General features: G+C 46.2%; 1 protein-coding gene across 1 annotated transcript in view; it reads left to right on the forward strand.

Annotated features, from left to right (window-relative positions):
• LOC126281758 (phorbol ester/diacylglycerol-binding protein unc-13-like) overlaps positions 1 to 16347 on the forward strand; it is a gene marked incomplete at its 3' end in the record, with an annotated part of 634664 nt that overhangs the window by 172479 nt on the left and 445838 nt on the right. Inside the window, exon 3 of the mRNA XM_049980956.1 lies at positions 6971 to 7073. Within this exon, the coding sequence (XP_049836913.1) occupies positions 6971 to 7073 (103 nt within the window). The remainder of the gene's footprint in view (positions 1 to 6970; positions 7074 to 16347) is intronic.

Consider the following 16347-nt stretch of genomic DNA (forward strand, 5'->3'; position numbering starts at 1 on the left):
CAAAAGGAAAATTACTGAATGAATCTACCACAACCAACCATCGAGCATTCCAGAATGGACCAGCAAAATCGATGTGTAAGCGTTGCCAAGGGGAAGTGGCTTTTGGTCATGCAAAGAATTTCCGCGGTGGTGCTGATTGTTGTTCGGCACACACCTTGCAAGAAGCGCACATATTCGTAATCGCGGCATCGATTCCGAACCAAGTACAGTGCTGACGAGCAAGTTGTTTCGTTCTCACTATACCCCAATGTCCTTGGTGAAGAAGCTCTAACACAAAGAACTGTAACTAACGTGGTACCACGACCCTGGACTGATCATCGTCAGAACGCAACAGCAAAACACCACGTCGTACAAAAAGTCTCCCCGATCCGTGACTTTTACAAGGGCTATTGCGTAGCAACAAAACGCAGAACGGGAGCAAGGACAGGGTCGGCAGCTGTGGCTGTAGCTACACGACGAAATTCAATCGGAAACGAATAGACCACATCATCGTTTTCCGCATCAGTGAACATGCAAGCAAGTTCGTAGGAATCGAATGCCCTATCCTCAGCAACAGGCAAGCGGGACAACGCATCGGCGTTTCAGTGCTTAGCAGTGGACCGATGCAAGATATCGTAGCGGTACTGCGAGAGGAAAATAGACCAGCGTATGAATTTCTGCGCTGTACGTGGAGGTACAGGCTTGGTCGGATGAAAAAGCGATGTCAAAGGTTTGTGGTCTGTGATTATGGTGAAGTGACGATCATACAAGAAATCATGAAACTTTGTAACACCAAATACGAGAGACAATGCTTCTTTCTCGATCTGTGAATAATTTCTGTGAGCAGACGAGAGCAATTTGGACGCAAAGGCAATAGGGCGATCGTGCGATCCATCTTTGTGCGCAAGCACAGCACCGATCCCGAAATCCGATGCATCCACCATCAACAAGCGGGGCTTCTGGGGATGGAATGGCGTAAGGCAAGTATTGGAAAGCAACGCCGATTTCAACTGGCGAAAGGCGCGGTCGCATTCCGTCGTCCAGACGAACGGAACACCCTTACGACGTAAGCGAAGAAGCGGAGCTGAAATGGAAGAGGCATGCGGCACATAGCGGTGGTAGTAATTTATTTTTCCTAGCACACTCTGTAGCTGCTTCAAATTCTGCATCGAAGGCAAGTTTTGTATGGCAGGAAGGTGCGTGGGACTGAGATGTATGCCTTGGGCATTGAGTACATGTCCCAGGTATGGCAAATCACGAGCAAAACCCACACATTTGTCCTTCCGCAAGCGAAGACCATTTTGTCGAAAGACCTGAAATAATGTTCTGAGATTGGCTAAATGCTCTTCTTCCGTCTTTCCGGAGATCACAATATCGTCCAGATAGTTTGCTGCAGTAGGGACCGACGCACAAACAGTTTGTAGATATTGCTGAGACAATGCAGGGGCGGATGCACACCCGAATGGCAGTCGTTTGAATCCATACAACCCAAGATGCGTGTTAACCACCAAAACGTGCTGGGATTCTTTGTCCACTGGTATTTGCAAGTACGCATCTGCGAGATCCAACTTCGAAAAATATTTACCCGGGCACAGTTTGTCAAAAAGATCTTCCGAGCGGGCTAAAGGAAAAGTTGCAACCACTAGTTGTGGATTCACTGTTGCCTTGAAGTCCACACAAAGTCTCAACTTTCCGGAAGGTTTCGGCCAAATTACTAAGGGTGATGTCCAGAGAGAAGCCTGCACACGTTCAATTACACCTTGTGATACCAAATCGGGTAATGTTTTTGTGACCTCATCACGTAATGCGTGGGGAACATTGCACGCTCTTAAAAATTTCGGTTGCACGTTTACTTTCAGTTCCAAATGTGCTTTATAGTTCTTAGCGCAACCTAGGCCCGTGTCAAAAATGTCTGGAAATTCTTCACATAGACGAGAAACACTGTCTGAAGGCACGGTCTGGTTCACTGATAGGACCTGATTTACTATAGACAAGTTAAACAACTGAAATAAATCGAAACCAAACAAGTTCACTGCAGAAGAAGAACGAAGGACGAAAAATGACACAAGTTTTGTTTGTTCTTTGTATGTTGCAAGAAGGCTGCACTGTCCTAAGACAGAGATCTCATGACGTGAATAGCTAGTTAACTTAACATTTGTGACACGCAACGGAGGTGTGCCCAGCAGTTTGTAAGTGTCTTGATTGATCCGTGAAACTGCAGCTCCGATATCAAACTGGAATGGTATCACTTTGCCGTTAATGTCCAAGTCTACAAAAAGTTTATTGTCCTGCTGACGACAAGAGCTACTGTCTCGTGCAACGTGAACTGACACTGGTACAGAATCACTTGCGACTTGACGGAAGTTCCGGCGATGTCGACGCACACTATTTTTGGGACGAACACAGTCGCTGTTAGAGAGAGTGGCACTGCGGGAGTGGAATGAACTACATGAATTTCCATGGGCGAAGTTTCGTGAGCCTGAGTATCCTTGGTTCGATTCAGATTACGGCACGAAGCAAAGGGCCTGGAGCGGTTTTGAGCTTCCGATCTGGGCTTTTTCTGGCAAACACTCTGAACATGTCCTTTTTTATTACAATAAAAGCAAATAACTTGGCGTGACTGGCAATTCTCACGCGAATGTGTAGTAGCACATCGCGGGCATGATTTGATCACTGCATTAGCTTGCCGGCGGGGCACACGTGGCTGAGAGCCTGGCGGCAGCGGCGCGGCCGGGCACGAGAGCTGTTTACATCTCCGTGCAGCTCGCTCGGCGGGCCGGTTAACCCGACACACTGCTGGCGAAGTTTCAAATGATTCCTGAGCAAAGTCAAGTGTGTCCTGCCGATCCAATATGTCCATCACTTGCTGAATGGAAGGATTTACTAGTTTCAAAATCTGTTCTCTAATACGAACATCAGAAACGTTCTGTGCAATTGCATCACGTACCATAGTATCTGAATAAGGGAGTCCACATTGACACTTAAAAGCACAATCCCTAGTAAAGGCCTTGCAAGGTTGAAACCCTCTCCCGATTAGTCTGACCTGCCGTACGTTTTGTACGAAAGAAGGTATACCTTTTCTCAACTACATGACTGATTCTTTGCAATATGTATCTAATGCAGACAAAATTTCGGCGTAGGACAGAGTTGCTACGTCTCGTCGGGGAAATAATTGGACTATCACACGGTACGTTTGTACGCCGACTGAAGACAAAAAAAATGCTCCCGCTCGTTACCTTCAATTCTGTTGGCGGCGAGATGGAATCCAAATTGGCGTAACCACTCCGTCCAGCTTTCCAGTGCAGCATCAAAAGGACGAAAAGTTGGTGCAACTGCGACGTGAATGTTCCCCAGAGCATAATAGAGTCGCCACCAGCTTCTCTCCGTCCCGCAGTACTGCTGTCTAGGAGTTGTTCCCCTAGAAGACGACAAATTCGCGCCCTCCCGTCGGCATGATGAAGAAGGTATCCGGATTCATCAGACCGTTCAACGCCCTGCCATTGCGCCGATGTCCAGTGCCGATGGCCACGTGTCCATTTTAGTCGTAGTTGCGAATGTCGTGGAACTGACATTGGCACACGCATGGATAATCAGCTGTGGAGGTTCATCATGAGGAATTTTCTGTGCACTGTGCGTTCAGAAATATTTGTACTCTATCCAGAATTAAAGTCTGATCTTAGTTGCGCCATAGTTCGAGGCCCTTTCCGCTCTATCAGTCTGCCCAGACACCTGTAATGAGGGGTGTCCGCCCAGCCCCACGACGCCTGGACCTGGTTTCACCCTTGGTTTCACCGCGTCCTGAAAACACTCACCAAAGCGCTCCTCGACCTCACGACAAGTGGTGTAGTTTCCGAAATGCTAGCACCGATCCAGAGGGCCATCAAAATCTGCCCTCCGTCAATCTCAGATAGATCGCGCGCATTCCACATCCTACACACGGACAGCAGGCTCCCCGATTCTGTATGCACCGTGCGTGTGCCTGACTAACAGTCATGTCTCTCCAGGTGACGCTGCTGTCGCCCGGGTCGGTTTATACCGCTAGCAGGTCGGTGATCACAATGTTCTGGCTGGTCAGTGTGCGCCTTCCTCGTGAATCAGTCGTCCCATTAGTGAAAACAGTGCGGAACTCCGTGCACTAGTTTAGAGCCCAGCTGCAACATACAGACAGAAAGATGCGGCCTGGCACGGTAAGTTTATTATTTATATACGCACATTTAAAAAAGTTTACATCACCCCGGTTCCCAGAGCTCCTGAAGATAGACGTAGACTGTGTATATTGTATCTCAGACACAGTCCTTTTGACTCTCCAGATAAGTCACTAAACAAGCCCAAAGGTCAACCATGCACGATCAGCGCCTATGAGACGGAGGGGGTCCGACAGTCGATCAGTTTCAGTCATTCCACAAGGAAGAAGCAACACGGCTCGTGTTGTCTGCAGTTCAACCATGCCCATGCGGTCAATACCCCGGTTCGATCGCGTCCGCATTGTTACTTTGTTCCAGGAAGGACTCTCAACAAGGAAAGTGTCCAGGCCTCTCGGAGTGAACCAAAGCGATGTTACTCGGACATGGAGGACATACAGAGAGACTGTCGATGACATGCATCGCTCAGGCCGCCCAAGGGCCACTATAGCAGTGGATGACCGCTACCTGCGGATTATGGCTCGGACGAAACCTGGCAGCAACGCCACCATGTTAAATAATGCTTTTTGTGCAGCCACAGTAGGTTGTGTTACGATTCAAACTGAGCGCAATAGGCTGCATGATGCGCAACTTCAATAACGACGTCCATGGCGAGGTCAATCTTTGCAACCACGACACAATGCATCGCGGTACAGATGGGCCCAACAACATGCCGAATGGACGGCTGAGGATTGGTATCACGTTCTCTTCACCGATGAATGTCGCATATGCCTTAAACCAGACAATTGTCTGAGACGTGTTTGGAGGCAATCCGGTCATTCTGAGCCGGCCGGAGTGGCCGAGCGGTTCTAGGCGCCACAGTCTGGAGCCGTGTGACGGCTACGGTCGCAGGTTCGAATCCTACCTCGGGCATGGGTGTGTGTGATGTCCTCAGGTTAGTTAGGTTTAAGCAGTTTTAAGTTCGTTGGGACTGATGACCTCAGAAATTATGTCCCATAGTGCTCAGAGCCATTAACCATTTTGAACCGGTTAGGCTGCACTGTTTAGACAGACTGTCCAGCGAGTACAGCAAGGTGGAGGTTCCCTGCTGTTTTGGGGTGGCATTAAGTGGCATTATGAACGCCGCTGGTTGTCATGGAAGGCACTGTAGTGGCCGCACGATACGCGAACGCCATCCTCCGACCGACAGTGCAACAATATTGGCAGTATATTGGCGAGACATTCGTCTTCATGGACGACAAGACGCATCCCCATCGACCACATCTCGTGAATGACTTCCTTCAGGATAACGACATCGCTCGACTAGAGCGGCCAGCAAGTTCTCCAGACATGGACCCTATCGAACATGCCTGGGACACGTTGAAAAGTGTTGTTGATGGGCGACGTGACCCATTAGCCATTCTGAGGGACCTACGCCGAATCACCGTTGTGGACTGGGACAATCTGGACCAAGAGTGCCTTGCTGAAATTGTGGATAGTCTGTCGCGACGGATACAGGCATGCATCAAATGCAAGAGGCCGTCTACTGGGTATTAGAGGTACCGGTGTGTGCAGCAGTCGGGATCTCCACATCTGAAGGTCTCACTGCATGGTGCTACAACACGCAATGTGTGTCTTCATGAGCAATAAAAATGGCGGAAATGATGTTTATGTTGAACTCTATTCCAATTTTCTGTACAGGTTCCGGAACGCTCGGAACCGAGGTGATGCAAAACATTTTTCATATGTGTATATACTCATATAAAAACCACATGTTGTTCTGTAACTTTATTCTATTATTCCTGATTTCGAGGAACAGTGTACATATTTTCGTCATTGAATTCACCGATCGTTTCTCTACAATTAGTTTTATCATTTTAACTATTGTTCTTACTTTTGTCGTTTAGAATTTCTTTAATATATTGAAACAACGGCTGTAAACTGCTCAAACTTCCATACTACAATGAGGGTCCAAGGTACTGTATTAATGCTCGAGGTTTGTACAGCATTTCGTAGAAGAAGTTGTCACTCAGTGATGTGACAAGCTTTTGCGGTAACGACTGTATGACGTGTTCTGTGTTTTTATTCTTTGTAATATTTTAACCCACTGACGTTGCGTTGTCTGATCGTTTCTTTCTGTTTGTTGTCATTAGACCTGAAGATGACCGAAAAGTGATGATAAAGAGGTAACATTGTACATGATGTTTCACAGGGATTGTAGCGGAGACGTAGTAGATAAAGTTTCCATAAGAAAGCCACGTCCGGAAATGTGCTGCATGGATGTAATATAAGTTTTAAGATGTGATCACTTTCATATTTATCGCTTCACGGTGCTCCTTTGTCACGGAGAAGACAACCTGATGACGAGTGCTCGAACCACTGTATTTCGTACCGTGAAGTGGGAGATGAGAAAATAATCCAAACTTATCTTACATCCAAACCGTACACTTCTTGGTATGTGATCCTTATCAAAACTGTATCTGCGAAGTACCCTCTTCAGCCTGTAGAATGTATCTGCGAAGTACTCTCTTCAGCCTCTAGAAGAGTGTAATAGAAATTATGAGACATATTGTATGCCAAATGAGTAACGGAGCATCCGTTTCAATAAGAAGCTTTATACATCACTGACGGTGCGTCCTTGAAAATTTAACCATGCTTTGTTTCTTGGTACTAGCCTGGGTCTTAACGCGCTTTTTACAGATGCATTCTACGAGTATTAGGAACTACGGGATCGTAAATATTTTCAGTTATAAGTTTGAATTAGTCTATTTTACTGATACCTGTATGCGCTTTGTGGCTCGTAGGACATGTTTAATTGACCATTGGTGTCCGTGAATGACCATAGTGACATGTTATGTTTTATGTTGCAGCTGCGCAGTACAACACCTATGTCACGCTGAAGCTGCAGAATGTGAAGTCGACTACGGTAACGGTGAAAGGCGCCAACCCCTGCTGGGAACAAGACTTCCTGTTGTGAGTACCGCTCATTGCTTCTAAATTATCTATGAATATGTTGTGGCCTTCCTGATTTGTTTTGAAAATAGCAGAATTCTTCTGCTGCTTTGAGTGTATTGATCTGATTAACTCAGAACAGCGTGATTTAATTCCACAACATATAATTATTCTCGTTTTACTTTCGTTTATATTCATTTATAGCCTCTTTTCAACGCACCATCCACTCTTTTCAACTGTTCTTCCAAGATCTTTGCCGTTTCTGGCAGAATTACGACATTATCGGTAAATGATTTTTTTTTCCTTTTAAATCCTTTTAAATATCTTTCCAAAATTCTCCTTGGTTTTCCCTACTGCGTCCTCACTGTGTAGAGTGAATAACATTTGACATAGGCTGCAACCTTGCCTCACCCTCTTCCGAATTACAGAAGAGCAGTCTGGTTTCTGTAAACGCTACAAACATTGCCACTGGCAGAACAGATTTGGTGCAGGACTGTGACAGTTCCGTAGGTGGGTATTGCTGTAGTCAACTGTTAAAGATTTTATTAGGAACAAGAGAGACTCCTTATCCTCCAATCAGCTACATTTATTTGTTATTGTCTATTTGCTATCGATTTCGAATATCTAAGGATTCCTCTTTAAGCCTTTTGGCTAGCTAATGTACAAGAGTTCGGCAAAAATATGGAAGCACTGTGAGAAATGGATGCTTGGACATAAATCCAAACGACAGCGCAACTTGCAGGTTGCACTGTTCTGTTTGCAACTGCGGGGTGTCTCACTTCAGTTGCAAGTGGCTATCGTTGTCAGAAGAGTGTTCCGTATAGTTGTAATTGCATTATGTCGGAGCTACGTGAATTCTAACGCGGGAAAATTGTTGGTGCTCATTGGTGTGCACTTCCATGACCACGGTTTTTTAAGTGTTCGGTGGTTGACGATGCATTCTACCCAAGATTTATGTTGCATACAGAGATACCGGAAATTCATCATACGCTAAGTCACAACTTGGAGGAAAGTGTATGTTGAGCGATTGCGACGGACTGTCATTGAAGAGGTCTGTGACGAAAAATAAACGGACTACAACTGAAAAATAGTGTGAGCATCAGAACTACACGAAGGGACCTCCATAAGCAGGGAACTGCAAGGTGAGCTGTGATACAAATTCCCACAACGATGAAAAAATGATGTCCAAACAATATGACCCGGAATAAAGTCATTTAGTCGGATGAGTCCTGTTTCCCACTGTTTCCGACGTCTTGCCCATTTTTATGTCCCAACAGTGACACATGGTGGAGGTTCGGTGATGTCGGCAGCCGTTTCGTGGTATCACATGGACCCAAAGGTTACTCGGCAAGGTCACTTTATTGCCAAGGACTATGTGACTGATTTGGCCATGCCCGTGCCATGGTACAATGTTTGCTGCCAAATGGTGATAAGCCGCTTTCAAAACGAAAGGGTCCCATTCACTCACTTCATATCGTCCAGGACTGGTTTTGTAAGCGCGAGTCACATCTCCCATCGTCACCATTGTCAACACACCCTAGCATTATTGAGTCTTTGTAGCATTGTTTTCATTCTTAATGTAAATAAATATGTAGTTATGAAGAACTGCATAACGTTCCTTTGGAAACCGTAGAGGACCTTTGTTTATCCTTTCCGAAACGACTGGAAGCTGCTTTGAATGCCAACGGTTTTCCTGCGCCTTATTAGACTTGGTTATGTGCTGCGTTTCTGGTGTTTCTATACCTCTGTGTACATTACGTAGAATTTTCAGGATCTTTGAACGATCTTTCCTGTCACTGTGCTTTGGTCGATTGGATCAACATACTCACTTCGCTGAATGCATTTCGGCTGACCTTTTGTCGTCGAAGAGAAAGTGTGCGTGTGTGTGTGTGTGTGTGTGTGTGTGTGTGTGTGTGTGTGTGCGTGTGCGTGAGTGGGTGAGGGAGAGGGTCAGAGGGTGGGGGACAGGGTGGGGATGGGGTTGGGGTGAGGGTTAGGGTGAGTGAATGAGTGAGAGTGAAAAACTGTGTACAGTGCAAGGAGGAGAGGTGGAATAGAGGACGTACATGCCCTCAGATAGTCTGCCTGTATTCCTCAAACCAAGTCCACACTGGATTCTGGTCATTTTGAGACATTCTGCAGAGTCGTAAACCCAGGAGACCAACTCTAGGTAAGTTCGGGGCTAAAGTACCAAACAGACTCAAGTGTAGTTCTTCGATGAGAAATTTCACATTCATTTTCCTTCAAAGGAATCTTATAAAGATCTTAGGAAGACAAATTAAGTAAATTCTGTGGTAATCTACAGAGTTATCTTAGATTTGATTAAGTGCCAAAAAAAATACTTTGTAACCTCCAGATAACAGATAAAATAGCCATGGAATGGAATCCTGGAGTATGTCGTAGTTTCATTAAAGTAAAGCACTAGTTACAAAACAAAATTGTTGAATGAGTAATGTACTCGTCGTTGTGTCATGTATACCAGGTAGAGACATATGATATAATACCTGAGAACGGCGCAAATGACTTAGGGAGAATACGCCAGGGCATCACGCGGAAAGATATGGCCGTGAAGGCCACACGAAGCACTACAGAGACGGACAGAATGCACCGGGAGCGAGGTGCGGACAGAGAGCGAGCGCAGTCGGCAGCCGAGACAGACAGCGGCAGCGAGATTAAATCAATGATGACAAATTACTTGAGGAAAGAATGAAGTAACTGAGTAGTACTGAATCCATACAAATTATAAAAGCGTATGTGTGTGTGTGTGTGTGTGTGTGTGTGTGTGTGTGTGTGTATGTTTACATTTTCTCCTAAATCACTGGATCAAGTTCAACTGAATTAGGTACACAAATCACTTACTGTGTGGAAAGAACCACTGTGGGGATAAGAACCGTCTACCTCTCAAAAAGGGTAGAGTGGACGTAAGAAAGCAGTGTATCTCACGACGCATCAATAGTCAGACTATATTTATCCAGTATTTAAGAACAACAAACTTTACTCATAAATCTAAACATTTACGAGACTCTTTGTGAGTAACACCGTCCAAAAATGATGAAAGGAGAAAAGTTTATTGTTCACCATGTCTTTGCTGTTCATGCTGTATAACTGCCACATAAGGCTTGACCTTAAAGTTATTGCTTCTTTCGTAATATTTCTATTCGCAAGATTTTTGCAGACAGTATTCACAAAACCAATGAAGTTATCTGCAAAAATGTGTCATTGTACGATGCATACTTCAGGAAATATGACGTCATACACATAAAGCGGCGTGGAAATGAAACTATAGGGCAGAATTTGCTAGAGATATATACCTTTGGATCGAAATTTGTGAACCTTGGTACACCTATTGCTTACTATCTGGAAAGAAATGCTGTCGGAGGAAGAACCAGCAACCTCCTGTTGGGGTGAGGATGATAAATAGCAAGAGAGAAAGGAAAGAGAAGGAGATGGAAAGAGCCAGGGAACAGCAGGAGAGGAAGTGAGAAGTGTGGGACAGGGAGGTGGATAGAGAGACAGGGTAGGAGGAGACGGATGTAGAAAGGCAAAAGGAGAGAAGTGTGGAGGAGGAGCTGGAAGGGAAGGAGCGGATGGACAGAGAGAGGGGCAGGAGGAGATGTACACAGTGATGAGGAGGAAGCAATGGACTGAGAAAGGAAAAGGGAATGAACAAAGAGAGGGAGAGATATTCAGAGGGAGAGGAACAGAAGGACAGAGAGAGGTGGTGGAAGATGGAGATGGACTCCGTGGGGGGGGGGGGGGGGGGGGGAGGAGATGAATATTGGGGGAAATGGGGGATGGGCTAATAGAAGTGGAAAAAATGTATACTTGGCCTTCAATAGATACCCAGATAGTACTGAATGCAAAAGTGCTCAGAAAAGTCTGATTTTGAAAGTAATAATTCGCACTGACTCTAGAATACTATTCATAAAAAATCACGACCGGTTTCACACCACTAGAAGAGGTATCCTCAGGGTTAATTATTCTTTTTACTATGTCATCGCCGAAAGCTAACTGTCCCTGCCATGGAGCCAGACTCTAAGTTTCGCGTGATGTTGTAAGCAAATAACGTGCTAAAAGTGGTAATCCTTACTTAAAGCGAAGAGGGTAGCAGAACCGCGCCAGAAGCAGGAATGTGGTTGAGCTGCAGCAGGCAAGGTAGAACTGACCACTATGCAGTGGGGAAGATGGTCAAGTCTAATTTTCACTAAGTGCTACTTAGTCAGCACAGGTAACACAGTGCATGGTAACAGCTGGTGTCGCTAATTTTATCAGTCGATACAATAATTGGCAACAAAGAAATAACGATTGTAGGCTTCTCCTGTTTCAGTAAGTAATTTATCTACAAAATTACCGCAAAAAATGTGCGATGCAACGCGTCGCAGCGCCACCACATCTCAGGGTAACAAACAATTGAATACTACTGCATGAGTGTAGAAACCCTCGGTAGACGAAGAATATGACTTAGTAGTGTCAGTGGGTTGCATGTGGCTGCCGCTTTAAATATCTTTCCATGCAGTCAGATTGTAATAGTAAACGCAGTCAGATTCTAAAATATGTAAAGCATATAAATTCCATCGCTCATAAACATTGACATTCAATAGCATACAATAGTAGTCACCTTATACATGCCGAGACGTAACAGTGCAAGAGAGTACCCATTTATTCAACAATAAACAGTGATAATGAACGAATATACATGGTGAAACAGAACTCCACAGACAAACTTTGAGTGTATGTGTATTCAAATGGTTCAAATGGCTCTGAGCACTATGGGACTTAACATCTGAGGTCATCAGTACCCTAGAACTCAGAACTACTTAAACCTAACTAACCTAAGGGCAACACACACATCCATGCCCGAGGCAGGATTCCAACCTGCGACCGTAGCAGTCGCGCGGTACCAGACTGAAGCGCCTAGAACCTTTCAGCCACCGTGGATGGCTGTATGTATGTGGTGTCTGCTTTTTCGGGCATGTCCAAAAGAACACACACCATTTTTAATACTGCAGCCTTACATGATAATGATCCAAAGGAAATAATCAAGGTAATTGCTAGTGCACATTCAAATACATCAATGGCGAAAGTTGAAAATTTGTGCCTGATCTGTACTCGAACCCGCATATTTCCTTTTTTCACGAACGGTCGCATTGACCGCCTTAGCCATCCAGACACGATCCCTGATCGCTGAACCCTGATCGAATTAAATTTCTAACTTAACCTCACACCACTTAGTGTCGCTGCCCATTATCCTTGTTATTCGCTGCGATTCGCTGGTTCACACAAGTGGCCTCTTTGCCTCAATCCCGGCTGTCTTCACCCTCGGGCAGGCAATGACATGCAGGATGTGGCCCCTGCTCCGGACCTTGGTCTGGATCTAGCGCCCGAGCGTGTCCTCCTGGGGCAGCTGCAGCGAGTGTCTTCCACGCTTGTCTGGAGTGTCTTGGGAGGTCCCGAGATCCAGGGCAATCTGGATAGGTGTCGGCTAATGGCCGGGGTTCGCGTGAGACGGCGCTCAGGAGGGACTGACCTGTCCTCCTTGTGGATGTAGTCGCCTGAGGCGAACCCATTTGGCACGGATGTAAGGTAAAGATCCTGTTTCACGCCGCAGGCGTTTCCTAAGGCTTCGGACGCCAGCCGAGGTTGCTGCCTAGGCGTCAGTGTACGAATGTTCCATTACGAATGAATTATTTGCCAAAGGACGTCCGTTTATCTGGTTCGTGCATCTGGTCTGTGGAGTAGTGACTTGAGGAGTCGGCCCAGTGATCCCTTCGGTGCAGATGCACTAAGACTCTCGTATTCTTACGGGAATCAGCGAGTCGTTACAGGTAACGAGGATATTCGGGAATTGAGCTGGAGCATTACGCCAGTAGCGTGTGAGTAAGTTGGAAATCTGAGTCGGTCAGGGACTGTGTCCAGATGGATGAGGCGATCATTCGTGAGAAACGGTGAAATCCTGGTTAGAGTCCCAGTCTGGAACGAATTTTCACTTTTTCCCACTGATGTCTTTATATACTCACTAACAGCTAATGTCATTGTTACCTTCGGATAATAAACCCTCACAGGTTGCTAAAGGGATAGTAGTTTGGTTGAAGGGTCCCAGAGTCTTCGTTCGGCTCGCTACAGCTCGCATTTCGTTTGGTTTATTGTTTCAGGTAGCTTTTTATATTTGTTGTACTAAAAATAGTGCACAGGAGTGCAAATGTCGATGGTGTAAGCTGTGAAGCTCGTTTCCATCCGCTCACAGTTTCTGCTTTCTTCAAGTCTGCGTGCTGTACTCCCCTGTTGAGCCTAGGGTTTTGTTTTCCGGCTGTGTCAGTTGTTCTTTGACAGTGATGTACAGCAGTACTGTGGAAAGGTTTGCTGATGAAGACTTGACTGGTATGCACCTGGTGTGCGGTCTCACTGAAAGCGACGGCAGCCCGGCACAATGACGCTGTGATGATCTGTTTCCACACCGACGGCAACCGCGTCTCAGTGCTTTTGCGTCCTGACATGAGGCCCTAGGGGGAAGTATCCTTCCGTGTTAGAGTGGAAGATAATGGCTGTGTGAGGTATGCTACTGCTACAACACCCGATGATGAAGAGAATGTGCACTATGTGATCAAAAGTATCCGGACACCCCTAAAAACATACGTTTTTCATATTAGGTGCATTGTACTGCCACCTACTGCCAGGTACTCCATATCAGCGACCTCAGTAGTCGTTAGACATCGTGAGAGAGTAGAATGGGGCGCTCCGCGGAACTCACTGACTTTGAATGTGGTCAGGTGATTCGGTGTCACTTGAGTCACACGTCTGCAAGCGAGATTTCAACACACCTAAACATCCCTAGCTCCACTGTTTACGCTGTAATAGTGAAGTGGAAACGTGAAGTGACACGTACAGCACAAAAAAACGAATAGGCCGACCTCGTTTGTTGGCTGACAGAGACCGCCGACAGTTGAAAAGGGTCGTAATGTGTAATAGGTAGACATCTGTCCAGACCATTACACAGGAATTCCAATCTGCATCAGGATACACTGCAAGTACTACGACAGTTAGGCGGGAGGTGAGGAAACTTGGATTTCATGGTCGAGCGGCTGCTCATAAGCCACACACCACACCGGTAAATGCCAGAGAAGGCCTCGTTTGGTGTAAGGTGCGTAAACATTGGACGACTGAACAGTGGAAAAACGTTGTGTGGAGTGACGAATCACGGGATACAATGTGGTGATCCGATGTCAGGGTGTGGCTATGGCGACTGTCATCTGCCAGCGTGTTTACTGCCGACAGTAAAATTCGGAGGCGGCTGTGTTATGGTGTGGTGGTGTTTTTCAATGAGGGGGCTTGCACTATCACAGCACAGGCTTACATTGATGTTTTAAGCACCTTCTTGTTTCCCACTGTTGAAGAGCAAGTCGGGGATGGCGATTGCGTCTTTCAACAGGTCGAGCACCTTTTCTTATTGCACGGCTTGTGGCGGAGCGATTGCACGACAATAACATCGCTGTAATGGACTAGCCCCCACGGAGTCCTGATCCGAATCCCTCTGAATCCTATAGAACACGTATGAGATGTTTTGGAACGACGGCTTCGTGCCAAGCTTCACCGACCGACATCGATACCTCTCCTCAGTGCAGCACTCCGTGAAGAATGGTCTGCCATTCCCCAAGAAACCTTCCAGTAGCTGACTGCCGTAGGCCTGTGAGAGTGGAAGCTGTCATCAAGGCTAAGAGTGCGCCAACGCCATACTGAATTCCAGCATTACTGATGGAGGGCGCCACGAACCAGTAAGTCATTTTCAGCCAGGTGTCCGGATGCTTATGATCACAAAGTGTATTACTTGCTATTGGTGACAGTCCTGTCTCAAGTAATTGGGACGTTGCACGATCTCCGAACACAAATCAATCAATTGTTTTGAGAGCCTGACACGAACAATAGTGCACCAGGATCATCCACAGAAGTCGTATCATTGCAGCCAGCGTTGCCACTGCGAGTGAACTTTGCAAATTGATTCCTTCAGAAACGTACAGAAACCTTAATTTTCGTGCTTTCGTGTTGCTTACAAGCCACCATTTTTAAAGGGAAGGTCATATTCAATAATAGGAATAGCTATGCATGGGGTGACTAAAATAGGCAAGCATTGGAGTGATGATCCTATCAGCAGAAGTTCAGTCTGGGTGTATTGACTGCTAATGTCAACGATTTTGTTACTAGACCTTTCCTACACCTCGGCACTGAATGTAGTCACGTACAAAACGTTCCTTCGTCTTGTCTTCCCAGAAGTCTTAAAAGATGTACCGTTAAGATTACGCCAGCTTATGTTATTTTAGCATGGCGGGGTGACAGCACACTTTGCACTCGAGGCTGTGAAGCAGTGGTACAGTTCCACGGCCATCTCGGTCACTAGACGTCATACTAATGACTTATTCTCCTGGAGTCATGTGAAGAGCCTAGTCTGAGAGACTCTGGTCAATACTCTCTCGGACCTGGTTGCTAGAATTCTCGCAGCCGCGGAAGTACGAGGCCTATTCAGAAAATAAGACCCGATGTGTCACGAAGTGGTAACAACAACGAAAATAAAAAATGCTGTATTTGCAACAGTTTGCTACATCTTGCAATTACTTTTCTACATAATCGCCCCTCTGGCTTGGACATTTGTGGTAGCTTTGTAGCAAATTTTCAAAACCCTCGTCATAGAAGGCAGCCGCTTGTGCTTTTCCCGCCACTTCTCTACGCTGGTCAGCAGTTCGTTGTCTGTGCCAATTGCCCCTGCAGTGTTCGGTCGATAAATGCCACGAAGAAGGAAATGTATCTTTCCTGGGGTTGCACGAAATCAGGCATATTTACGTGCCCAACGGCCTTTCCGCAGTGGTAACAACGGTTCCCGTCAGATTAAACGCTGTCGGACTGGGCGAGCTCTTGGGTGGGTGACCATCCGACCGGATTAGCGCTATTGGCAGGAGTGGAGCGCTCAGCCCTTGTGAGGCCTTCACGGCCTGTTTAGGCGGAGCTTAGTTTTTGTCTTTACGTGCTCGCTGTGTGTACAGAACAGAAAAGAGCGACGCGACGTGATCGACAGGCAATCTAGAGACACTGCCCAACACATCTGTGCAAAGCTTCATCGGATTTTCGCAGTCGTTTTCATTCGCGAACTATTGGACCATATTTTCGGAATAGCTTTCGAAATGTTTTATGTTTCATTCATGTTCATGAGACACATGGTGTGTCACTGTATACTCAGCCGTGATGATGTAAGTCAAAATTATGAAGTTCTCTGCATTTGTTACGCGTTGTACTGTGCATTGCCGTACCA

The sequence above is a fragment of the Schistocerca gregaria genome, chromosome 7, assembly GCF_023897955.1.
Source record: "Schistocerca gregaria isolate iqSchGreg1 chromosome 7, iqSchGreg1.2, whole genome shotgun sequence".
Taxonomy (NCBI): Eukaryota; Metazoa; Arthropoda; class Insecta; order Orthoptera; family Acrididae; genus Schistocerca; species Schistocerca gregaria.